Raw genomic sequence first — 25,005 nt, forward strand, 5'->3', positions numbered from 1 at the left:
TTGTTATGGGCATGCGCAAAACAATGCAGCCCCACCCCTTTTGTATAGAAAAGGTCAACTCTGGATACTTTCCGGAATACTCACCAGATTGTAAGCACGGTATCATTATCTGCATGGAAGTGCACATTGCTAGCTAGCTACTCTGACACTGAAGACCAAGATAGAAGATCCAAGATCACCACTGACCCTAGAGATGCCAGGTGAAGGAGATTACACGGATACAGTCCGAGAGGACAAGACCTCCACTGTGAATGGAGACAAAGCAAAGCCAGTCAGGAGATTCACATGGCAGGAACTGAGTCAACTGAATGAGCCTCACAATGCACATGTTGCTGTCAGGGGAAAGGTAGATCTATATACTGTGACAATCCAGTATAGATATGGCCGGCCGGCCGGCTGGCTAGAGCTAGCTATTAGAAAAACCAAGAGTTCCTAATGAACTCTTGGAAAAACCCCTGATTGTACTTATGGGAACAATGTCACCTGAGTCACCTCTGCATGATAATGTTAATCAATATTACTTGGTCGAGATTGATTTGTTCGTTCCCTCTAATGCAGGTGTACGACGTGAGTTCGTTTGTGGCTAGACACCCTGGGGGCATGGAGCAGATCATGATGGGGGCAGGCAGGGACATCACACAAGTCTTTGAGTCCTACCATCCTTTCTCCATTTACAATATGCTGAACAAGTTCTACGTTGGTGAACTAGTGGACAACGAAATGCCTGTCTTTCCAAAACGAAGGTGAGTGTTTGTTGTACCCGTCTCACTTTCAATTTCATTATTTTCTCTTCTCAGTGAATTCTACGGAGTACTTAAAGAGCGAGTTAGCAAATACTTCAAGGACAACAACATCGTATGTCATACACGACCATTTTACACAGACACGTCAGTATAACGTACCATTCCATGCAGGACCCTAAAGTAGACTACTGGATGTTCATGCGATATACTTTATTCTTTCTGACAGCCAATCTCTGCTGGGCTAGTACGGTAGGGGTGAGATTGTGTGGTATGATTATTTTGTTGCTCTTGTTCCTGTTAGATGTTTGTGTATGAGAGCTGGACGCTGCTGTTACTGGCTGCTGTTGGCTGGGGATTCTTTACTGCTCTGGTGGCTATGACCTGTACCCATGATGCAAGGTATGCTGGCTGGCTCTTCTAGAACGGCCATAACTTTAGTTCCGTTGCTCCAATCACATTGTGATTTTCTGAAAGCGTTTTATCTTAAAATCAAAAGTCTATTTTGGGCCTGTTTTTGACAAAATATATGGTCCATAGTCTTTTTCAGAAAAATTATGGCTCGTTCCAAATTGAACATACCATCTGAAAGAGCTCCTTCTAAGAAATTGGACCATCAGAACTCTAGTTACAAAGCCAATATAGTGCTCTAAAAACGCAAATTATTAGTTTATGTAGCGTAATGTTAGCAGAATTAATGCAACTCTGTACAGTAAATAAACTCTCACAGACTCTCACACTGTACGTATATTCCCACACTCAGTCATTTTGCTGTGACACACAAGCCGTGGGTATGGAAGTTGGTGGGTTCGGTCCACGACATGTACCAGGGAGCGTCGATACTGGCCTGGATGTATCAGCACACGCTAGGCCACCATCCGTACACCAACATAGATGGAGCTGATCCTGACATTGTCACGGCTGCAGATGTAAGGAAACTAGTTCTACTTTGATGTAATAACATGTTCATTTTTGTCCTGTATAATCAAGACTAGATAAGAGTGCCTGTATAATTATAAGTTTTAAAATGATTTTTTTGTAGGATATTCCTGACATTCGTCGGATCAAGTGGGAGCAGAGATGGATGCCACGCTACCTCTACCAGCACGTCTATGTGCCCATGCTCTATTGTCTGGTGAGTACCGTACCTACATTATGTGTACCTGTTTAAAGCTCTAGCATGGATCTTCTCTCATTTCCCCAACAGTTGGGCCTGAAGACACGTTTTCAAGACTTCTACATCATGTTTACTCTGAAGAACTGTGAGTTGCTCCACATGCTGTTTCGCATAATTATCCTTACAGAGCTTACAACTTTACAATTCCTTTGTAAGAGCTCAACATTATGTGTTCTAACACAACTCTAGGTTGTGTTTTTATTTTATTTTATTTCTGCAGCTACTATTCGCCTCAACCGTCCATTCCCTAATCAGTGGTTCTTGTTCTTCTTGGGCAAGTTCACACATGTTGTGCACCGTGCTGTCATCCCAGCCTTCTTTATGCCATGGCCTCAGTTGGTGAGTCCTTATAGACCCTGCTTGTGTGTTGAATGTTCTTCACTGTGTGTGTGTGTGTGTGTTGGATGCTGTGTATGTGGTGTAGAGTACATGTGTTAGTATGCGTAGTAGCTTTAGCCAGTGTAGAAAGCTGGGAAATTAATTATGCGGTCTAACGAAGCTGTTCTACACCACAGTAGCTAGGAATGAGACATGATGTGTGCTTTATGTGTGTGTGTGTTTTATGCTCATTAACAGTGATGTTATCACCCCCACAGTTGGTGGCAAACATTGTGGCTGAGATGTGTGGTAGTTACTGGTTGGCCCTCATCTTCCAGACCTCCCACGTCATCGGGGAGGTGAGTGCATGAGGCATGACCTTTGTATATTGGAGCTATCTATCTTGGGCCAAATTAATGTAATCCATTGTTCTCTTCTATCCAGGTTGAATGGCCCAAACCTGATAAGGACAACGTTGTTCATATGGACTGGTAAGTGTTCACTTGCACGAATGCAATCAGTGGAACCTTTCGTACAATTAATGTATACAGTATTCTCATGGCACCAACTCATGTGCTCCTGATGGCACCTATAATTTTTTTAAAACTCGCCATGTTGATATACGAGCCTATAGGACTGAGTGATTGCTTCCATGTACTTAAGAAGCTGTACCCTTACAAGCTGTACTCTTACAATTGCATTTCTGCTGCTCTCACTTGCAGGGCTGAGATGCAAGTAGCCACCACACAGGACTATGCTACCAACAGTTGGTTCTGGACTGTGTTCACTGGGGCACTCAACCATCAGACCACCCACCATCTCTTCCCTGGCATCATACAGTCACACTACCCAAAGATAACTCCGATTCTTGCACAAACCTGCAAGGATTTCGGTATAACCTATCATTATGTCGATACTACTCGGGAAGCTTTGAGCTGTCATATTGATCACTTGAAGAAGTTGGGACAGGGACAGAGCGCAAAGAAAGAACAATGAAAGAAGATTGCAGCCGGCGAGTATTTAGATGTATTATTATTATAGGTGAACATTTTTATCTTCTATAGATGTTGTATAATTTATGTGCATTATTGGAGGGCGGCGATTTTTATAATTATAATAATGGACTTATTTAATACCGATTTTTCTCTAATAATTATACCAGATCATTGCAGTAGAAAGTATAAAAGCAAAAGTTCGGCCTAAGAATTTTCTGCTATAAAGTTGAGCAGGCAATATTAATTTTCTTTGCCAATATAAATGTGTACTGCAACAACATTGCATACTATGGAATTAAAAACAACAATTAAAAACATCAGCACATGCAATCAACTATTAAACACACAGTGCTAACATTATATATACAGTCTATATTAGGACTTTCGATCATCTTTGAGGGCTTTCATGGCTTGTGTGAATTCCTCGTGCATTTTGTAGATACTCTTCTGGCTATCGAGTGGAGCGACCACTTGTCTCCCCTCTCCATTGTGGGTGGCAGAGTATGGTTGGGGCTTGGGGGGTCTGTGTGGAGACTCTTCCCGGTTAGGGGAGGGTTGTAGGACGGGGGTACGATCCAGAGTGCTAGGGGGGGATAGGGGGCGGCTGGGGTTACTCAGTGGAGCTTGAGGTACCAAAGGACTCGAATGAGGTGGCTTATGACTTTGTACAAAGTCTATGCTGTCCGTGTGATCCACAGAGGGTGGTGGCTGGTGTGACGGGCGTGAAGGAGAGTGTATTGTCATACTCTTTTTAGTGACCTTGGGGGGAACAGGAGGAGCTTCTTCATCTGAGTCTACGTCCACCAATATCCCTTTCTTCACTCGTACTTTAGGAGGGCTGCGTGCGGCGGCCAGGGGATTTCCCCCGTCCGAGGAGTGGGAGGGGACCTTCTCTGATTTGGAGCGCGTCGGTAGACGAGCTGTGCCTTTGGGAGGACCAACGTGAAGCAGGCTCATATCCGAGGCACTCTCTTGCTTGCTACTCGAGGTTAGGACAGTCACTCGACGTTGCAGCTCTGTCACAATGCTCCGAAGGTACTCGTAACTAGCGTGAGAGATGGCTTTGATCCATGACTGCATTTCCTCGTCATTGTCAGCATACAATATGTACGTTCGTGTGCCTATACCATCGAAAGAGATTTCAAATGAATATCGGCCGTGAGAGGAAACTTGTACTGAGCAGGCTTCTAGGACAATAACACCAAGAGGCTCCTTGTCTTGTTTCTTCTGGAAGTAAAACAGTAGGTTGCCTTTCAGCACAAACCAACGTCTCTGTATGTCTTGTCTGAGATCACCCTTCTTTTGGAGATAGCCCTCTTTGTCGACAGGTGACGAACACACGGCAAAGCTTGCCACATTCTTCTCGTTGAGTCGCATCTCTCAATACTCTAGAACTAGCGCTAGCACACAAAACTGACTATAGGCCAGGAGACTATAATTAATTGACTGTGTATTTTATCACTTTCACCACGCCCATGTAAACGAATTTTAACTTTACTCTCAGACTCTACTTTTCGTTACAATAGAACAATTTTTTTTTAGATTGCTTATTATAATAGTCTCGTGGGCCATACTCTACAATCTCTGCATTCATTGTGAACAGTCTGTCTGTGTGTGCATGTGTGTGTTTATTCCAGCTGTATGCAATGCAACGAAAACTAACAGCTTGTATAGGCTTCTAGCCACATTCTCTTGGATTTTGATTTGTGGATAAAACTTCTTTCTCGAGTTATGGCTAGTTTGACCATAATATGGTTTGACTCACATTGAAGGCTGTTGCAGAATCTTTCATTAGCATCGATCATCTCTGTAGACTGTTTGCATGCACACAAACTTTCTATTCAACATATGAATTAGCCTTGCACTAGCTAGATCCAGTACAAGAGTCAGAAAAGATAATTCAGAACCGAGATTTCCAACCAGCAACAAAACCGTTTAAATAGTGCTAGTACTGCCACTGAAGACAGTAGGAACTACTACCACTGCAGTAGGAACTGTTGCCTAATGAAAGACAGCAGGAGGCTGTTGCAAATGGAAGCAACCATACAGCACCACCATTGGCTGGCTATGTAGAATATCACTCTCACTGTACTCAGATCCTCTATCATGTGTCTGAGAGGCACTAGATTAGTCATCCTTTAACGGACATCATCCAACCTCTCAGTCTGAACTCCGAATAATTGTACGTAGCTTCCATGCATTGCCTTCCCTTATCCATTATGTTTATAAAAAAACTAAAAAATAAAAAAAAAAACTACCACTGTAACCAGGGGGCTGTTGACTATCACAATGAAAGACTACAGGCCGGAGGGCTGTGTGATCTAATGAAGACTACAGGAGGGCTGTGATCTAATGAAAGACTACAGGAGACCTGTTGACTATCACAATGAAAGACTACAGGAAAGTGAGTTACGGCCGGTTTCCCGGCCACCCACCTACAGCTCCGGAGCCCCGGTTTATAACCCACACGCTACATGGGTGAACTGCAACAAGTCAAAAACGTGGGAGGAAGGGGATCTTTTAGCCTCGATTCCAGGCCGCACTAAAGATGAGGCCTTGTGTGAAGGAGGCAGCTAGCCAATGCAATGTAGCCAGTGCATGCAGCTAGGGATCTTTGTGCATAATATACTCTCTGAGCTGATCATGAGACTGAAAATTAGAAAAAGAGTGGAGGGAGTTTAGAAGAGGCCTACAGATTTAAGGCTATTTAATTAACAACTGCATTGTTGACTGCAATCAAAACAATAAAACTTGTGACTGACACAGTGCAAAAAAAGTGTTCATGTATATCATGTTCGAATTACAGTTTCATATAAAATAATTGTGCTCTGTCTACCCGCTGCATACAGGGGGCGGTCCACCACTGGTTCCCATGGTGAGCCAGACACTACCGTCAGGGCCAACGGTACAATCCACAGCGATCACTTGATCCTTGACGAGGTCATACAGGGTCACACGCACCACCTCCCCTGCCACGCCCATCACACGCACACTGTCACCGTCGAAATTAGAAAATCTCGTCTCAGACACAGCAATTATCTTGTTGAGTTCACCGAGTAAAAATCGTCCATTTTCTGTGCCTGTCATGAAAGTCACGATAGCCCAATATTGGAAATCTTCTTTGTCACATTTTGTGATTTTAAGAGAACCGTCACCGATGTAAGGGGCAGTTAATTTGGTGATGTTACCCATGGCGATGGAGTATTGATAGGCCACGATGAGCTGATCAATTGAGTGTATAGGAGATAGATCTTGAGGACTAAGAGAGTAGTCGCTGGTCAGTTCTGCAGCGAGGACAAAGTACCACGAGTGATGATCAATCTAGAGCACAGGGGAGGGAAACAAATATATAACTACCGTGAGAAATATGCAAATGTACAACAGAAGAATAGTGCAGTTAAACAAGTGTGCATCAACTGTAAAAATACAGTTATTGTAGTAGAATAAGCTATGACAATGCATGCATGATACCCTCACTAAGTAATGCATGTACTATGGTGCCATAGTGTCCACTCACCACTGTGAAGGCGGCCCACAGCTGACCATTAGGTCCTCCAGATCCAAATGCTTTTTGAACAAAGGTGTTGTCGATGCTCATGGCAGGATGGGTGGGCTTCAGGAGGCGGCCATCCTTCATACTAGCGGACAGTAACAATTAATTTTGAATTTCAATTTAGCTAAACACACAATTAGAAAAGTAATTTTGAGAGCTACAATTAGTTTTGATCTAAACACAAATTACGGGCTCTCAAAGAATAACCCACCCACCAGGTAGCCATGATGAGTGTCTTGTTGGCAGTCCCTATCATGTCACTGGGTCCGATTGGCCCTCCACTAAGAGCTGCCGCATACGTCTCCAGGGCAGGGTACTCCTCAGTCATGTGACCATAGGACTTGCAGTCAGGCTGGGAAGTGCTCGTGCGGAAGTTCTAGCAGAAAGTAGAGAAATTGTGTATATACAGGACAGACTCACAGGTACAACAAAAGCTCTACAAATTCAAAAATAACGCTATGAATTTGCTTACGTTATAATTACAGCTTAATATACCCAACTATCTAAGCTCCAGACAATTATGTAATGCACTCACATCTTTAAATGCTGCTAGCCCTACAGCATGAGCGAGGATGGTAGTGTCTCCAATGATCCACTGAGAGTTGCCAGGCTCATAGTCATCACTCACACGAATCTGAGTCACCACTGGAATAGCCAAGCTCTGGAGAACGTGTCGTGTCCAAGGCATACAGTATCTGTGCACAGTGTGTGTGTGTGTGTGTGTGTGTGTGTGTGTGTGTGTGTGTGTGTGTGTGTGTGTGTGTGTGTGTGTGTGTGTGTGTGTGTGTGTGTGTGTGTGTGTGTGTGTGTGTGTGTGTGTGTGTGTGTGTGTGTGTGTGTGTGTGTGTGTGTGTGTGTGTGTGTGTGTGTGTGTGTGTGTGTGTGTGTGTGTGTGTGTGTGTGTGTGTGTGTGTGTGTGTGTGTGTGTGTGCGTGCTATCAGTATACAGTATTGTATAGCACTATTGACTTTTATGCACAGTGTGTGTGTGGTGCTTGGAAATATCAGTACAATAGGCTACATAGCACCAGTAGCTGCCCTACACACAGTAGGCTACATAGCACCAGTAGCTACCCTACACACAATAGGCTACATAGCACCAGTAGCTGCCCTACACACAGTAGGCTACATAGCACCAGTAGCTGCCCTACACACAGTAGGCTACATAGCACCAGTAGCTGCCCTACACACAGTAGGCTACATAGCACCAGTAGCTACCCTACACACAATAGGCTACATAGCACCAGTAGCTGCCCTACACACAGTAGGCTACATAGCACCAGTAGCTGCCCTACACACAGTAGGCTACATAGCACCAGTAGCTGCCCTACACACAGTAGGCTACATAGCACCAGTAGCTACCCTACACACAGTAGGCTACATAGCACCAGTAGCTGCCCTACACACAGTAGGCTACATAGCACCAGTAGCTACCCTACACACAATAGGCTACATAGCACCAGTAGCTGCCCTACACACAGTAGGCTACATAGCACCAGTAGCTGCCCTACACACAGTAGGCTACATAGCACCAGTAGCTGCCCTACACACAGTAGGCTACATAGCACCAGTAGCTACCCTACACACAGTAGGCTACATAGCACCAGTAGCTGCCCTACACACAGTAGGCTACATAGCACCAGTAGCTGCCCTACACACAGTAGGCTACATAGCACCAGTAGCTGCCCTACACACAGTAGGCTACATAGCACCAGTAGCTACCCTACACACAGTAGGCTACATAGCACCAGTAGCTACCCTACACACAGTAGGCTACATAGCACCAGTAGCTGCCCTACACACAGTAGGCTACATAGCACCAGTAGCTGCCCTACACACAGTAGGCTACATAGCACCAGTAGCTGCCCTACACTGTCTGTGCTACTATAACTTTTACAGGCTTATGCTTAATATGTGGTAGTAAACTCACTGTATTGTGATTCCATATCTCATAGCCGATTCTCCCATTTGCTTGAGCCACATCTCCCCGAGGCCAAGATCAGTCTGTACATAACCAAACACATAACAACCATAACCCTGAACCCTGAACCCTGACACGTACAAGCTGCTCACCAGTAGAGCCTTGGTCCTGGAGAACTGATTATCAAGCCAGTCCTGTTCATAAACCATGAGGCCCCAGTCTAACTGAGAGGATGACATCAGATAGTCCCAGAATGTTGGGTCTATTGGTAGTGCGATCTTGTCCTCCACAATAAACGAGTACTGTTGTAAAGAGGGGGGGGGATTTTTAAGGACTCTATTTTTGTACAAAAAAATTATACAAAAATACTCACGTCTTTGGCGTAAGGTGTTTCTGGAGACCACCATCTGTTGTGTGCATGTACCCTCCAGCCAGTGCTCTTGACTACAGCCTCTATACCATTAGGAAACACATCTTTACGAGGGATCCATTGACTCACACCACCACCAGAGCCCTTATAGTACCACCAGGAGTCCAACTAGAGGTGGGGGAAAAGTCAACCAACCATCATTGCACATTGACATTTATCATTCTTAAGAAGGCATTTAACTATTAGAAGTACATGTAATATCAGGCCCATTGTGATGATGAAAAATGCTTGCAAGGCTGGTGGTATGGGATGAGGGTAATTGCCAATTACTGACCTGCATGTATCTGTATGGCAGGCCTGATTGGTCAGCGTCAGTCTTGACTGCATTGAGTAGTTCCTCATAGTCTGAGTACTTGCTGCTGGTGTTGTAGTAGTAGCAGGCTCCATTGTCAGTCCAATACCTGCACACACACAGCATTTTGAGCGGCCATAACTTTGGTTCTGTTGGTTCAATCACATTAATTTTCTGATATTCTGAAAGCTTACAATGAGCTCATTAAGATGGTGTCTTAAAATAAAAAGTCTATTTTGGGCCTGTTTTTGACAAATACCATAGGCTATTTATTATAGCCTACGGTATTTTCCCGAAAATAAGAAATTATTACCCGTTCCAAATTTGCAAAGTAAACATACCATCTGAAAGAGCTTCTTCTAAGCTTTCATAAAATCATAAAATCATTGAAATCGGACCATCAGAACTCTAGTTAGAGAGCCAAATATCTAATACTCTAAAAATGAAGGGAACAGCAGTTCACTCACCCAAGATAGTTAACACTGAAGTCACTCTGACGATAGCTGGCCTCCTTGCCATAGTAGCCTCTCATCAGCTCACCCCAGCGCTTCATTGCATGCAACACACTGTTACCGTACACAAACACTGTCTGGAAACGATAGCCAGCAGGGACCTGTATATAGTGAGTGGAGCATTGCAGTTGTATGACATCAAGTAACTGAGCTTAATATTTTACTTGTTAGAAGCAGTGTAATGTATATGCCTCTAGAGATACAGAGATGCATAAGATTGTAACACAGTCTCACACAAACAAACAGGTATAAGGTATAACATACAGAAAGATGTAATAATAAGGTATGGTGCTCTGTAACAATGTAGGTAGGTACCGTGTCAATGGTGTTGAGTGGTCCAAAGGTGACCATCTTGTCCTTGGTGTTGGTGTCAGTGAAGGTCATCTGGTTGGCTGACATGAGAGTGTTTAGAGGAGACAGGACTATGGCTTTGGACATGGCCTTGTTGAACACCACCAGAGGGAAACCACCATCAATATTGCTGTACACATCATCCTTACCCCATACACCAGTCAGCAGCTCCTTCGCCACTGCATAGAGAGGAACACATACATGTAACAAACATAATTACTGTTATTATCCCAGAAACACAAACCTTACAGCATCAAAATACGAACACAGACACAAATTGGTTAAAGCCACATCAAAAAAGGAAATATCAACAAAATACATGTAAATAATTATTAAAGGCTCACTGTTTCCTGCCCATGTGAGCCAGCCTCGCTCCATGTCAGCCTTCTCTATGATCAGGGACGGGTAAGTGGAGAGGGTTTGATTGAAAACATCTGCAACTGAGGCTCCTTTGAGACCGTTCACAAACACACACTCGAATGCAAACAGATCGGGGATGTCCGAATACTTGTAGGATAGAGTCTGTAATCTGGGCCCAGCAGTGGTAGAGGGCTCCCAATCCACACTGCACAAAATAAGGTTGATACTTTATAAAATGGAACCAAAATTAATTATGAGCTGGTCAAAATAGTACATAAATAGCTACGTACGTGGTGACTTCGTAGTCGCCGAAAGTGTCTCGTCCAGTTGCTGTACTCGGAGGGGAGCTCTTGAGGACGTTGGTCATCTTGTTAGTGGAGCTCCACCATGCTCCATCATAGCGCACAGAGACAGTACCACTCTTGAACCAGTCATCCCCATCCACACTCACAGTGAAGCCACTCCCCGTCTGTATCAGCTTAGGGGTAGTGCACAGACACCCGACCAGACACGCAGCAAATACATACACTGCTGTAACTGTCTTCATCTTCTCGCTGCAGCTAGCTCCAGCAACCGTTACAAGCTAAAAGCTGAAAGCTTCTTTGTGCTCTGTAAAATTCTGCTGGTTCAGCAAAGAAAAGGTCACATGGAGATCTAATGGTGTGTTGTCTTGGCAACAAAATAATTATTGTAAGGCAAAATCAAAACAAAGATCAAGACCTCCTAGATCCTATACATACGCAAGCTAGCTATGGCTACAGCCACAATGCCTCTGAGTAGAGCCTTCAAAGCATCACCTGTCTCCTTCGAAACGAATAAAACGGACTCACGACGTGTGCGATTAATCAAGAAAGGCGGACGTACGGACACCCTCAGTCCCACCACCCCACTGTCAGAGGACCCACTGCGAATACTGGCTCCTGCTCAGAAGAAACTCAGTACTATAGAATCACAACGCGTACTGGGAGTCATAGACGAAACCATGAAACGATTGGAGGGAGTGTCGACACTATCCCAGTTGGTTGGATCCATTGATCGTCTCTCAGTGTCTCTAGGATCAGAGCTAGTCTTGCTACTGGAGGAGTATAAAAGTCTAGTGGCCCAGTACAATGCTCTGTATCTGGCCATGAATCCAACAGGTAGCAGTACTACTGTGGACAGTGCTAGTATCAGCAGGTTGGCGAGGGAGAGCTTCTCAGTTGGATCACCAAACAGTATCAGCAGATTAGCTAGAGAGAGCTTCTCATTTGGATCGCCGCTTGGCAGCAGAACAAGTTTAGGGAGCGGAGAAGGGAGCTTACATGGACGACTAGAGCCACTGGAGGCAGTAAACAGCGAGGAGATGACTGAAGAGCGGCTAGTAGCTTTGGGGGATCGGTTGCGACATGTGGTGCGTTGTATACTGAGAGGTCTTAAAGAGAATCCGTCCATCTCTCCACTACTGCACTCAGTGGGAACGTCCAAGTCAAGTGTTGCTCTCATGGGGGCTATGAGGTGGGTTAAAAGTACTCATTTTACTGCAAATAAGTTACATATTCATATAATTTGTCGTACAGATATCAGCATATCAACGAACATGTTCATTGTTTCTTTAGTGATCTTCGAGGGATTGTCAATGAGCGGCTCCTAACATCACAGGTGGAGGAGAAGAATCGAACAGAGCACCTGAGAGTGGTGGAGCAGAGGAGGGTCAGTGCTGAGGAGCTCATCAGAAAATTGGAGGAGGAGCTGGCACAGGCACAGGAGCAAATGAATAATGAGGTATGTAATTATAACCTCACTGTGTGTGTCAGTGTTGTTTCTACTCCATTATTATTCTGCTATTCTCTTAGCTAATGCTCCAATAGGTCATGTATTCTTATGCGGGATTTTCTACTTATTATTTATCAAGGCTAACGTGACTTGTGTGCAGGTTTCTCTTAAGAACGATGAGATTAAGAGGCTCAAAGCGAACATTAAGACAGTCATCAATCTAGCAGAGAACGCACATCGCAAGACCCAATTAGAGGCAACCAACCAGCAGAAGAGTGATACCGCTTCCTTTGACAGTCGTAAGAGTGCTCTGGAGGAGGGCATTGCCGGTCTGAGCAAGAAATACCGCGAGATGTTAGCTGAGCACAGAGAGAGGGAACAAGAACTCAGGAAGGTACATGTGCATGTGTGTACTATACCCCTGTACTGATGTGTGGCATGATTTAATAGTCTGTGCATGATGTACATGTATAATTAGTGAAGTCTGTGATATTACCAGTCCTGCATGTCCTTATAGAGGGCATTCAAACGTGAAACTGAGCTGGAGAACTGGATACAGAAGTATGACGCTGAGATGGGCGAGAAACAAGACGAGCTGGAGCAACTTGAAACAGAGTTTGATGAGGAGACAGGGCAACTCAAGGAGCTCAATGAGAAACTTGAGGTGGCTAGTCCATAGAAAGCAGTTTGCTAATTTGTGTATACTGAATTGGAAGGTCCAATTTCAATGAAGCTCTACTACTATTATTGTTTTTTGATAATTTAGATCAAGTCATTAGTACAGTTATAATTATGTACAGGCACAGGTATACATTAGTGTTATGAGAGCAATAATATAACTGCACTCTCTCCCTGCCTGCAGATTCTGAGGGTGGAGTACGAGGCAGTGAAAGCTGAACAAGACGAGGCACGTCGTCGTACAGATGAGGCTGATCGGAAACTGAGGCAAATGACCACAGCTTCACGCGTCATTCAGAGGATGTGGAGACGCTACATTGAGCATAAGAAAGCTCTGAAGGCCCAGGGCAAGGGCAAGAAAAAAGGAAAAAAAGGAAAAGGCAAAGGAAAAGGGAAGGGAAAAGGAAAGAAGAAAAAGAAATAAACTCACAAACAATGCTCAAAATTAATATTTTATTATGCCTTTATTATAATTATGTTGTGGTAGAGACGTTACGATTACTACAATTATGCAAAGATTGTACTTCACATTCTTAACTGAGCATAATAACTATAAACAGCAAGTAGCCTTCTCTCTGCATGCAAAAAGAATTTATGTTGACTTTGAGACAAAAAATAATTAATGAAAATGAATGCATAAAAAATTTTATGTCACACCCATACATAATTAGACAGTACATTCTCTAAGCTAAACCTACATTATATCTACGTTATAACAATTCTGTATGAGGAATGAAAATGAACTGATCAGATAGTTCACAGTCCATTGCGGGAGTGATGTTTCTTTGCATCGAAAACTGGCTCCTTCAGTTGAGACTTCCTGTTGTAAATGAGGGGATGGTTCAGCATTGTCTCAGCATAGTACAGGACAGCAGGGAGCACCTCCTCAGCAGTGGGGACAATCTGTCGTGTGTGCATGGGGGGGGGATTGTAGTTATGGGGGGAGGGTTGTAGTTATGGGGGGTTGTAGTTATGGGGGGGTTGTAGTTATCAAAATATGAACATAAAAAACATGAGATACAGTAAGGTTATTATAAAATTGTGGCCATGCAGCCCTCAAATATAGAAGACTGTACCAAAATTGAAGGGACATGTACGGATTGTATAATGTCAATTTCTCCTGGGCCTAGGTGAAGGCCCGGCACCATACATCATGTAGCAATGGCAATGGCCATGACCAGCTACTATGATTGTATACCAGTTCCTCACCTGATCAGCAGGCAGTAGGAATCCATATGGATGGCCAGAGTCCCTCAGTTCAATGCAGATGGAGGCAGACCTATAGCCCTTGTTGGTGGATGCAGCATTGTTACTGTACAGCCTGGAGAGGAGGTAAAGGTGGTTTGGGTCAGATAAAATTACTGCTTTAATCTAAACCCAGTTCCACAACATTTTTTTTTACAAACTTGCATGGTACCACACACTTTAACTCTAATTGCTATCGCTACAGTACACACTGACTCCACCCACATACCAGTCAGCAGCAATGCCGTAACAAAAGTAGAGCTCTTCTGATTTCTCTGGTGAGTAGTGTTGTCCGTGCACACTGTGTATCTTGTCCTTCATAGTGTTGGAGAGGCTTAGCATGAAAGATTCGTCTGGTGCAGATGCGTTTGTGTATCCGTACGGTCGCAAGATCAGCTGTCCATAAGAGTGCCAATCAATGGAGCCAACGATAGGAGCATTGTTACGAAAGAATTTCATGATATTTTTAGTTTCGTGCTCAGAGCCTGCATTAAAACCGGGGTAGTCTTCATCACACGCATGCCCGATAGATTTCTGAGGGGGGAAGCATTTTTAATATTTAATGATACCCTTTGATGTGTCATGCAGAACCGGACAATATAATGCATCATTAACTAGTTAATACCATGACTATTACTGGTACACCAAAATATTATTCCACAAACTCCATTAACAGAAAAAGCTGAAATTGCCTCTTACGTGGAGAAATCCCAGAGGAAAGTTTCTATTGATGTCTACTCCAGGACAGCTTGGTGAATACGAGTTCTGCTTTCTGTTCTTACGCCAGAGTCGGTCATGCTCCCACGTGTACTGTACAGGGACAAACAACATAATTACAAGTGTTACAGGATAAAGGAAGCACATACTATGACACTGAAACATTCACCAAACAAAAGCCCCAGAGAAGGCAAAAAGGAAAAGGGAAAGGAAATGAGCGGCCTCACACTGACCACACTAGGGCTACCTGCTGTCACACTAACCACATTAGCAGAGTGTCCACTAGTTGCTGCATGCATATCACTGTACAATACATTGACTCTATCGGTTTTAGGCGCACAACCTTTCCTTAATATAGGTAAGTTTGCTTAAAGTAAGTGGGCCAAACAATACTAGCAGTGAACAGCTGTTACGTATATAATACAGGCAACACTAGCCAAAGACATACAGTAACCAGTAACACACACACACACCGCTATTCCGTCCGGGTTGACAATGGGCACCATCACAAACTCCATGTTATCTAGGAGACTCTTTACTCTACTGCTCTTTTCATACTCTGTTGCTAGATGGTTGGCAATGTACATGCACACTCCACCAGTGATCCACTCTCCTGTTGTGTGGAGGCAAGAAAGAAAGAGTAGAGTCCGATACAAGTCAACATACACACGTTACAAAGAGAAGCAAACGGATTGACAATAATCCAAGCAAAATTATAAGCAGCAGTGGACTAGCTACTTACTTGCGTGGATCTGGCACTGCATGTAGAACCTCTTTCTGTTGGGATTCTTGGAGGCAGTGATGTGCACTGCTGGCATGTCCCTGCCCTCGGCTGTCTTACCAATGGAGGGCATATACGTCACCAAGTTAGCATGAGTCTCAGAGAGTGTCTTGTAGAATGACTTGATGTCCTCATAGGGGTGCTGCATGTGTGTGTGTGTGTGTGTGTGTGAAGTATACCAGTGGATTAAGACTTTTAACATTGTTACAGCTGTTTGGCATTCTAGGAACAGCAAAATGACCATACAAATCCAGCCATTCCCCACACACATAAGTTATGCTTCGATGAATCCATTGCTGTGGAAACCATTAGCGGGTTCCTTACTTAACATACTGCGTGTATACTCATGTGTACAGTGATACAGCTTCTACATGCAACTACCTGGAAGCATCATGTCACATTCGGAACTGTTTGCAGACAAATCTGCCTAATGAGAGCTCTCAAAACAGCAGCATTGTAGGAATAGTACTGAGTGGTATATATAGGTGGTCCCATGGAATAAACACATGCACACACACTGCGGTGTTATACACACTAGTCAGCTAACAATGAAGATGCATGTTGTATACTCTGACTCACATATTGTTCAAAGAAGGAAGAAGACATTTGTTGATCAGCCTCCCAATCTTCCAGAGCAGCCTCACACTGCTTCAGGCTACCACACTGCACACAAATAATTATAGAAATCATGTTAAAAGCCTATACTTAGGATTGGCACCCCACTTTTGTAGCCTTTGAGCACTTTTATTTTTGTGGCTAGAAACCATCACTTAATTAGCAAGTAAATTTCTACACATACGCACTTACTGGAAAGAATTTCAAGACCAATTACACACATGAATTAGAGAGAATTAGAGAAATAGCTCTTCTGTAACAGGAATAGCTCTTCTGTAACAGGAATAGCTCTGTAACAGGAATAGCTCTTCTGTAACAGGAATAGCTCTGTAGCTCTGGAATGGGACACCATTATATGAATGTTGAGTGACTTCACCAAGCTCTGTATAATAACACACACACACACACAATTGTTTTGTGTATCCTTCACTAGCACTGGACTGTACACTTTCATAATAAACAAAACAAGTGTTTAAATCATGTTTGCCCCAAAACTGTGGTCAGAACACGTTCATGAACATACAGTCAATCCTGACTAAAACATTTCCCTACAAATACGACGTGAAGCTAGCATCCATACACCGGTACCAACAGTAGGAACCAACCCACACATGTTCACACTTAACTGTAAGAGCAGTAAGCAATAGACATACCCACACACACGCACGCACGCACGCACGCACGCACGCACGCGCGCGCACGCACGCACGCACGCACGCACACACACACACACACACACACACACACACACACACACACACACACACACACACACACACACACACACACACACGCACCAATGCACACGCACACACACACCCACGCACACGCACAGAGCCTTAACAGCATTCATGCACGATACTTAAATGAGCATGAATATGACCAGCAACACACTTCTATCTACTGGTAACAGATCTGTTTTGAATCATTTCCATACGTACAGTAGGTCATACAAAGACAAACCTTTGGGATGGTTTCAGCCATAACCTCTTGCACCCACGCCTGTTCCTCTGCCATCCTAGTAGGGAACATCTGTACCTCAGCTTGCTGCACAAATGACTCCACGTTGGCCACAACAATATGGCATTCAGAGAAGTAGTCCTGCACACGTGCAAACATTTTCTTGTCCAGGCGAAGGTCGATCGTGTCTTTGCCTATGTGCCAAACGTCAGAGTGAGCTTGTAGGACTTGTATGGTGGCCTTCTTCTTGTCAGGGCTGTGTGCATACGGGGAAAGGAGGAGTGATACAGCGAGCTTACGTGAAAATTATACATTGGTAGATCAAATAAGATTTATAAATAGTATACTAAACCATTTACTACTAGTACAGTAGACCTACTAAAATTTACCATCGAACGACAATCTCATTCTGATAGTTAGCTGTCCTTGAGTAGGTAGACTCAGTGGCCCTTGCTTGAAGTGCACACACTACCACAAGGGCTAAACACACAAGCCCTGTGGCCAGTCTCATGGTGAACCTCCTCTATAGTACTCTGTCCCTGGGAGATATTTAGTCTTCAAAGTCTTTCAGAGACTACTACAAACACAAGCGCTTTGGCTAAGGGGGGGCTAGCTGAGCTTTAATTAATACTGTGTTGTCTCTTTCTTAGGTGTCGTGTTTGGTTTCCTTCAATTAGTTTTCCAGCCCCTCCCCTCCCCACTCCTACACTGTAGGCTACAGTCATGTCACTTGTTTAGTTAACGATCTTTACCAAAATGAAATGTTGAGCCTTAGGCCAATGTTAATCAATGTCTTGTTTCTGGTTACCCTCCCTCCTCAAATTTCACTTTATGGTTTTATTGTATATCCAGTGTGGTTATTTTAATTAACAGGAAATGGGGTTTTACAGGAAGTGATGTCACAATAATGAATAATGATAACCTCCCTCCCTCACTAGTGGTAAGGTGATTTCCAAACCAGAAACAAGACATTGACGAACACTGGCCTTATATAGTTTATTCCAGTTCCCAATTAAACATGCTTGCTATTATAAAATCATGTGTATTGTGGTAGATATGTTGCATCAATTATATGGGGTCATTGTTAAGTAATAATAATTGATTTTAAGTTACAATAATAACGAGAAATGAACTGATCAGATAGTTCACAGTCCATTGCGGGAGTGATGTTTCTTTGCATCGAAAACTGGCTCCTTCAGTTGAGACTCCTTGTTGTAAATGAGGGGATGGTTCAGCATTGCCTCAGCATAGTACAGGACAGCAGGGAGCACCTCCTCAGCAGTGGGGACAATCTGTTGTGTGTGCATGCACGAGGATGGGTATCAATATTATTATGAAGGACAGTTATTCCAAAATTACCATTAAGTAGAAGCCTGTATAAAATTTGATTGAGGTACGTACATATGGAAGTCTGGGCCTAGATACGTACGTGAACACCCGACAACATACCTCATAATTTTTTTATAAGCACTATATATATGCTATATGATTGTACCAGTTGCCCTCACCTGATCAGCAGGCAGTAAGAATCCATACTGGCCTGTGTCTCTCAGTTCAATGCAGATGGAGGCAGCCCTGTAGCCCTTGTTGGTGGATGCAGCATCGTTACTGTACACCCTGGGAGGTATAAAGATGGTTTGGATCAAACACAATTGCTACAATCTCCACAACAATATTATTTCATATTTTGTTTGCTGTGATATAGTACACAATGATGGGGAAAAAAGTACATTGCAGTTTTATAACCGCTATATCTATAACCGTACAGTGACTCCACCCACTTACCAGTCAATACTGACGCCGTAAGCATAGTAGGGCTTGTTTGATGTCTCGGGTGTGTAGTACTGTCCGTGTACGCTGTGTATCTTGTCCGCCATACCGTTGGAGATACTGCGCATGAAAGATTCGTCTGGTGCAGATGCGTTCGTGTACCCGTACGGTCGCAAGATCAGCTGACTATAAGAGTGCCAATCAATGGAGCCAACGATAGGAGCATTGCTACGAAAGAAATTCATGATATGTTGTGTTTCGTGCTCAGAGCCTGCATTAAAACCGGGGTAGTCTTCCTCGCACGCATGCCCGATAGATTTCTGAGGGGGGAAGCATGAGGGGGAAATTAAGGGACAGTGTTCAAGAGCTGACAAAATGTAACCAATGTAAGTAAGAATGCACAGTGAAGTACTATAGATACATGCAGAACCGGACAATATGCATCATCATCAATTAGCAATACCATGACTATAAATATTAAGTTCCTCATTCCACAAACTCCGCAAAAGAAGAGATATAATTATTGTCTCTTACGTGGAGAAATGCAAGAGGAAAGTTTCTATTGATGTCTACTCCAGGACAGCTTGGTGAATACAAGTTCTGCTTTCTGTTCTTACGCCAGAGTCGGTCATGCTCCCACGTGTACTGTACAGGGAAGCAAGCAACATATTAAGTATAAAAGGAAGCACATGGTACAACCTTTCCTTAGGTATATAACAAGTGGGCCAAACAATACTAGCAGTGAACAGCTGTTACGTATATAATAGGCAACACACTATAGCCGAAGATACAACAAGCACACATGCACACACACACACCACTATTCCGTCCGGGTTGACAATGGGCACCATCACAAACTCTATGTTGTCTAGGAGATTCTTTACTCTACTGTCCTTTTTGTACTCCGTTGCTAGGTAGTTGGCAATGTACATGCACACTGCACCAGTGATCCACTCTCCTGTTGTGGGGAGGCAAGAAAGAAAGAGTAGGCAACTAAAACAAACACCACATTTGCACTATATAAGTTTATAGTTTTCCTATACCAGGCCGCCTTTCTCCTTTCCTGCGGCCTGGAATCGAGGCTAGTATGCTATAATTATAACAGTGATGCACGTACTTGCATGGAGTTGGCACTGCATGTAGAACCTCTTTCTGTTGGGATTCTTGGAGGCAGTGATGTGCACTGCTGGCATGTCCCTGCCCTCGGCTGTCTTACCAATGGAGGACACATACGTCACCAAGTTAGCATGAGTCTCAGAGAGTGTCTTGTAGAATGACTTGATGTCCTCATAGGGGTGCTGCATGTGTGTAAAGTACAATAAGATTTCATGCTGTAATGGTTTAGCATTTCAGGGAACAGCAAAATTGACTATACAATTTGTATGGTCAATTTTGCTGTTCCCTGAAATGCTAAACCATTAGTGTGTGTGCTCTGGTGGAATGGATACCTTATAGTCGCATGTACACACTGTGCATGCGACTATTGTACTCATGCATATGCATGCAGTGCATGATAGATATTCTATAATTATCAGGTAACATGCATCATGTATTCGAAAAACTGTAATTTGCAAAACAAATATGCCTGGCTACGTGCCCGTCTGTCTTTCTCGCTACTGAGATCAGCAATACAATGTATCCGTGGCGCCCGCTCATCCAGGGGGCCACACTATGAAGTCCCCGCCAATTGATTTGATCAGCAGTGAGGCAAGCCTTCACTCCTAGCTACATGCTGGAAAACTGAATTTATATTTTCTTGACCGTTCTCATATAATTATTCTAATTACATGTATATATGGGGAGAAAAATGAGAGCTCTCAGGATGGCATGCATGCAGCATTGTAGGGACAGTGCATGCAGAGTGGTCTCAATATAATATATATAGGTGGTCCCACAAATGCACATAATTATACCCTATAGATACCATATACATGCATGCATGCACAATGTATAGTGTTATACATAAAAATTATACAGTTAGCCTCGATTCCAGGCCGCGAAGAAAGCGGCCTGGAATACCTTGTATGCATGTGTATGTGCGTACATTACCACAAAAAGGGGGTAATCCGTGTATTTGTGGATACTGTCAGTAAAATAAACACGTATATACTGTTTTGTATTCTGAAGTTGTAGTCCGTTACACAGAAGTATTGTGCAAAAATGACTGTCTGTGAGTTCTTACGCCCTTTATTGTATCAAGTTCATATGTCATAATTACTTACTTATAACTAATTGTCTGCTTGCCCTTACTTACAGTTTTGTGTCTGTTAATTAATTTGTATTTCACTGTCCTTGTCACTGCCTGCACTTTTTAGTTACTTGTGTTTTTTTTTTTGTTTTGTTTGTTTTTTTTTGTTTTTGTTTTTGTTTTTTTTTTTTTTGTTTTGCCTTTTGCTGTTTTTGTTAGGGCTACCTTAATATTAGCTCTCAGTTGCTAGTTGGTACGCACCTATGCTCTGCATTAAATTTTATAAAGGAAAAAAAAAAAAAAAAAATAGGAAAGGCATGATATGTTCCTGTGGGTCCCCTGATGAGGCTGTGGTAATATGGACCAGGCAAATCTTCTGCTACCAAATCTTGCCTTTATGTTTGACAAGAAGTCATTGCTGAAGATAAAAAAGCTATAAATGATCACTCCTGAAAGCTTTTAATAAGCTTTAACTTAACACTCGGGAAGTGGCAGCTCCAGCTGTCTAGGAGGCTTTCTTGAACTGCCTCTGAGCTAGAAGAAGCAACATTGTTGCAGCATAATTATTCTACTTCAATTAGTGTCTCTGAAAGCTGCCATTGTGGTCATGAACATTTTACCACTAACCACATGATCATACGTATTCGTAACTTTGTCCATTTTTTTACAATTTGTATGAAATTTCTTAATTATTTCGCGTATGCGCATACAAGGTATACCAGGCCGCCTTTCTCTTCGTGGCCTGGAATCGAGGCTAAATAAATATACAGTATGCTATATATAATCAGTTAACAATGAGCATGCGAGTTTACTCACATATTGTTCAAAGAAAGAAAGAGACATTTGTTGATCAGCCTCCCATTCTTCCAGAGCAGCCTCACACTGCTTTAGGCCACCACACTGCACACAAGTATATGTACGTAGGTTAGTTATAGGTGGTCAATTTTTATGGCTGCTATAGGCAAGTAACATAGGAATAAATCAAGCATGCATGCATTAGAGTATAATATAGCTCTGTAACAGCATTATATGTATGATCTTGAATGTTGAGTGACTTCACCAAAGCTTTGTACATGCAGATGCGTTTAATAACACACACACACACACACACACACACACACACACACACACACACACACACACACACACACACACACACACACACACACACACACACACACACACACACACACACACACACACACACACACACACACACACACACACACACACACACACACACACACACACACACACACACACACACACACACACACACACACACACACACACACACACACACACACACACACACACACACACACACACACACACACACACACACACACACACACACACACACACACACACACACACACACACACACACACACACACACACACACACACACACACACACACACACACACACACACACACACACACACACACACACACACACACACACACACACACACACACACACACACACACACACACACACACACACACACGAGGGGCCAAAATGGACAAAAAGCCCATTTCAATTGTGTTCCTCTTTTTTTTAATGAAGTACCACTCCTATGTATTACCAATATAATAAGTAGGACTCCAATATAATAAGTAGGACTCCGATATAATAAATAGGAGTCCGATATAATAAGTAGGACTCCGGTAGAATAAGTAAGAATAACATACCACGCTTGCACATGCGCACCGAGGCTAGATGGGATCATTTCCATACGTATACAGTGGGTCATTAAATTCAAACAAACCTTTGGGATGGTTTCAGCCATAACCTCTTGTACCCACGCCTGTTCCTCTGCCATCCTGAACATCTGTACCTCAGCTTGCTGCACAAATGACTCCACGTTGGCCACAACAATATGGCATTTAGGGAAGTAGTTCTGCACACGTGCAAACGTTTTCTTGCTCAGGCGAACGTCAATCGTGTCTTTGCCTACGTGCCAAACGTCAGAGTGAGCTTGTAGGGTTTGTATGGTGGCCTTCTTCTTGTCAGGGCTGTGTGCGTACGGGGAAGGTATGAGTGATACAGTGAGCTTACGTGAAATGTAATATGCACTGGTATAGATCCAAGAAGGTTTTTATGCAATAAATATACGTCTAAACTAACACACCAACCCTATTAACTATAGACCTATATACTATAATTATAATTTACCATCGAATGACAATCTCATTCTGATAGTTAGCTGTCCTTGAGTAGGTAGACCCAGTGGCCTTTGCTTGAAGTGCACACACTACCACAAGGGCTAAACACACAAGCCCTGTGGCCAGTCTCATTGTGAACCTTCTCTAGTATACTCTGTCACTGGGAGATATTTAGTTTTGAAGGTCTTTCAGAGCCTACTGTACAAACACGAACACAACTACATGACTAACTGTTTATGCATGCTGCAGTCTTCCCTAATACCTATTATAAGACAAGGGATGTAATTATAGACTGTTTATGGGTTCATAAGGAGAATATCACAAAAGCTAGACAACACCTTGAAACCACAATGTCTATATTGTAGTAAACTGCTGCAGGTTACTAAAATGTGGTGCATGAAACCCTTGCAAAACACGCAAATACACCTGCCTAGATTGCATCAGAATCAATCCCAGAGCATGCAAAATATAATTTTTCTTGGGGGACAACCTCCAGAACCCCCTTGCAAGTAGGTACACCTTAATATGTGCGCACATGCGTATCAGCTCTCCCTCTAAGTGATAACCCTCTTCCTATACGCCACTGCTGTTGACATGTGCATATTCAAATTGCTAGCTATATTAGCCTGTGTGATAGACCAAGTATACACACCTCTGTCTGGTACACCATTCTCCATCGCATGTTTGTGGAGTTGACTGCAACCTGGCTATTATAATACACCGTCAACAACTTTGGCCATGCATGTACTGCAAACTTGACAATTAAACTATTCAAGTAGTCCTGCACGCAGAGCCAAGAAAAACAAGGGTGATATATAATATGCTTAGTACTACAATAACATGCTATACCTGTGTAAGTTCGGAACCTAAAGTGTCACATGATATAGGTTTGTTATTGTATGATAACTCCTACTCAACAGGGGCGTATATAGCAAGCAAGTTTAGAGTGCATGGTCAGGCCAACTAGGCAAATCATTTGATATATAGAAGGGCTCAAAAAATTTATGATGGGCAAGGCCTATAACTATACTTCACTGATCGATTTCAATTAAAATCATGCATGAGGTGCTGCGATGGTGTCTGTTAGCAGTGGCCTGTGCTCTGTCAGGTACCCCCCCCCCCACCCCTGTGTGTGTGTTTGTGTGTACTTATGTCCGGTTTCATAGGAGGTGTGCTGGGTAGATCACTATGGAAACCACTCAGTCAAGATAACAGAAAGGTGCTAACTGCATGCAATTTTCAATAATGACAACCATTACCTACCTAGCTACAAAAAGTGGTCAGGCCAAAACCTGACCAGCCTGACCGCTTGCTACGGCCTTGCTCAATGGTCAAACCTCAACACCATACCAACTATTCTCTTTAATGGATCCTCATGCATGTGTATACACCTGTTTGAAACCTGAAGTGCATGTTCATATGATATACTTCAAGCTATATATAGTTATTAATAGTTATTAGGAACGAGCACCTAACTCC

General features: G+C 43.2%; 5 protein-coding genes across 8 annotated transcripts; 2 read left to right on the forward strand and 3 right to left on the reverse strand.

Moving 5' to 3' along the window:
* Positions 1-63: 63 nt before the first annotated feature.
* Positions 64-3,368, forward strand: LOC135339315 (uncharacterized). The gene is made up of 12 exons (XM_064535390.1): positions 64-346; positions 559-743; positions 798-855; positions 915-992; positions 1,045-1,142; positions 1,504-1,669; positions 1,783-1,875; positions 1,948-2,002; positions 2,138-2,256; positions 2,514-2,594; positions 2,680-2,726; positions 2,958-3,368. Exons 1-12 carry the CDS (start codon positions 194-196, stop codon positions 3,229-3,231), a joined length of 1,407 nt encoding a protein of 468 aa, XP_064391460.1. The 5' UTR covers positions 64-193; the 3' UTR covers positions 3,232-3,368.
* Positions 3,369-3,461: 93 nt separating this feature from the next.
* On the reverse strand, positions 3,462-4,701 carry LOC135339317 (sesquipedalian-1-like). The gene has a single exon (XM_064535392.1). It carries the CDS (start codon positions 4,605-4,607, stop codon positions 3,606-3,608), a length of 1,002 nt encoding a protein of 333 aa, XP_064391462.1. The 5' UTR covers positions 4,608-4,701; the 3' UTR covers positions 3,462-3,605.
* A 1,252-nt stretch (positions 4,702-5,953) lies between these two features.
* Positions 5,954-11,196, reverse strand: LOC135339523 (uncharacterized). The gene is made up of 12 exons (XM_064535653.1): positions 10,940-11,196; positions 10,634-10,854; positions 10,254-10,468; positions 9,894-10,039; positions 9,409-9,535; positions 9,078-9,242; positions 8,857-9,006; positions 8,714-8,787; positions 7,319-7,478; positions 6,999-7,159; positions 6,748-6,868; positions 5,954-6,551 (listed from the first exon to the last, which is right to left on the reverse strand). Exons 1-12 carry the CDS (start codon positions 11,194-11,196, stop codon positions 6,063-6,065), a joined length of 2,286 nt encoding a protein of 761 aa, XP_064391723.1. The 3' UTR covers positions 5,954-6,062.
* Positions 11,197-11,281: 85 nt separating this feature from the next.
* Positions 11,282-13,578, forward strand: LOC135339527 (dynein regulatory complex protein 10-like). The gene is made up of 5 exons (XM_064535659.1): positions 11,282-12,143; positions 12,245-12,410; positions 12,562-12,795; positions 12,919-13,065; positions 13,264-13,578. The coding sequence occupies exons 1-5, from the start codon at positions 11,401-11,403 to the stop codon at positions 13,501-13,503; spliced, it is 1,530 nt and encodes a 509-aa protein (XP_064391729.1). The 5' UTR covers positions 11,282-11,400; the 3' UTR covers positions 13,504-13,578.
* A 103-nt stretch (positions 13,579-13,681) lies between these two features.
* Positions 13,682-23,885, reverse strand: LOC135339528 (uncharacterized). 4 transcript variants are annotated; one of them, XM_064535662.1, is made up of 9 exons: positions 23,537-23,748; positions 23,130-23,376; positions 22,172-22,255; positions 20,285-20,465; positions 15,515-15,654; positions 15,024-15,134; positions 14,554-14,858; positions 14,289-14,400; positions 13,682-13,982 (listed from the first exon to the last, which is right to left on the reverse strand). In XM_064535662.1, exons 1-9 carry the CDS (start codon positions 23,656-23,658, stop codon positions 13,836-13,838), a joined length of 1,449 nt encoding a protein of 482 aa, XP_064391732.1. In that variant the 5' UTR covers positions 23,659-23,748; the 3' UTR covers positions 13,682-13,835. The 4 variants fall into 4 exon arrangements, with proteins under 4 accessions (XP_064391732.1, XP_064391731.1, XP_064391730.1 ...); XM_064535661.1 differs by lacking the exons at positions 20,285-20,465; positions 22,172-22,255 and adding exons at positions 15,784-15,964; positions 16,402-16,485 and having other exon boundaries at positions 23,537-23,737; XM_064535660.1 differs by lacking the exons at positions 20,285-20,465; positions 22,172-22,255; positions 23,130-23,376; positions 23,537-23,748 and adding exons at positions 15,784-15,964; positions 16,402-16,485; positions 17,401-17,653; positions 17,787-18,087.
* Positions 23,886-25,005: the final 1,120 nt, after the last annotated feature.

This window comes from Halichondria panicea, chromosome 8 (genome assembly GCF_963675165.1).
Source record: "Halichondria panicea chromosome 8, odHalPani1.1, whole genome shotgun sequence".
Classification (NCBI taxonomy): Eukaryota; Metazoa; Porifera; class Demospongiae; order Suberitida; family Halichondriidae; genus Halichondria; species Halichondria panicea.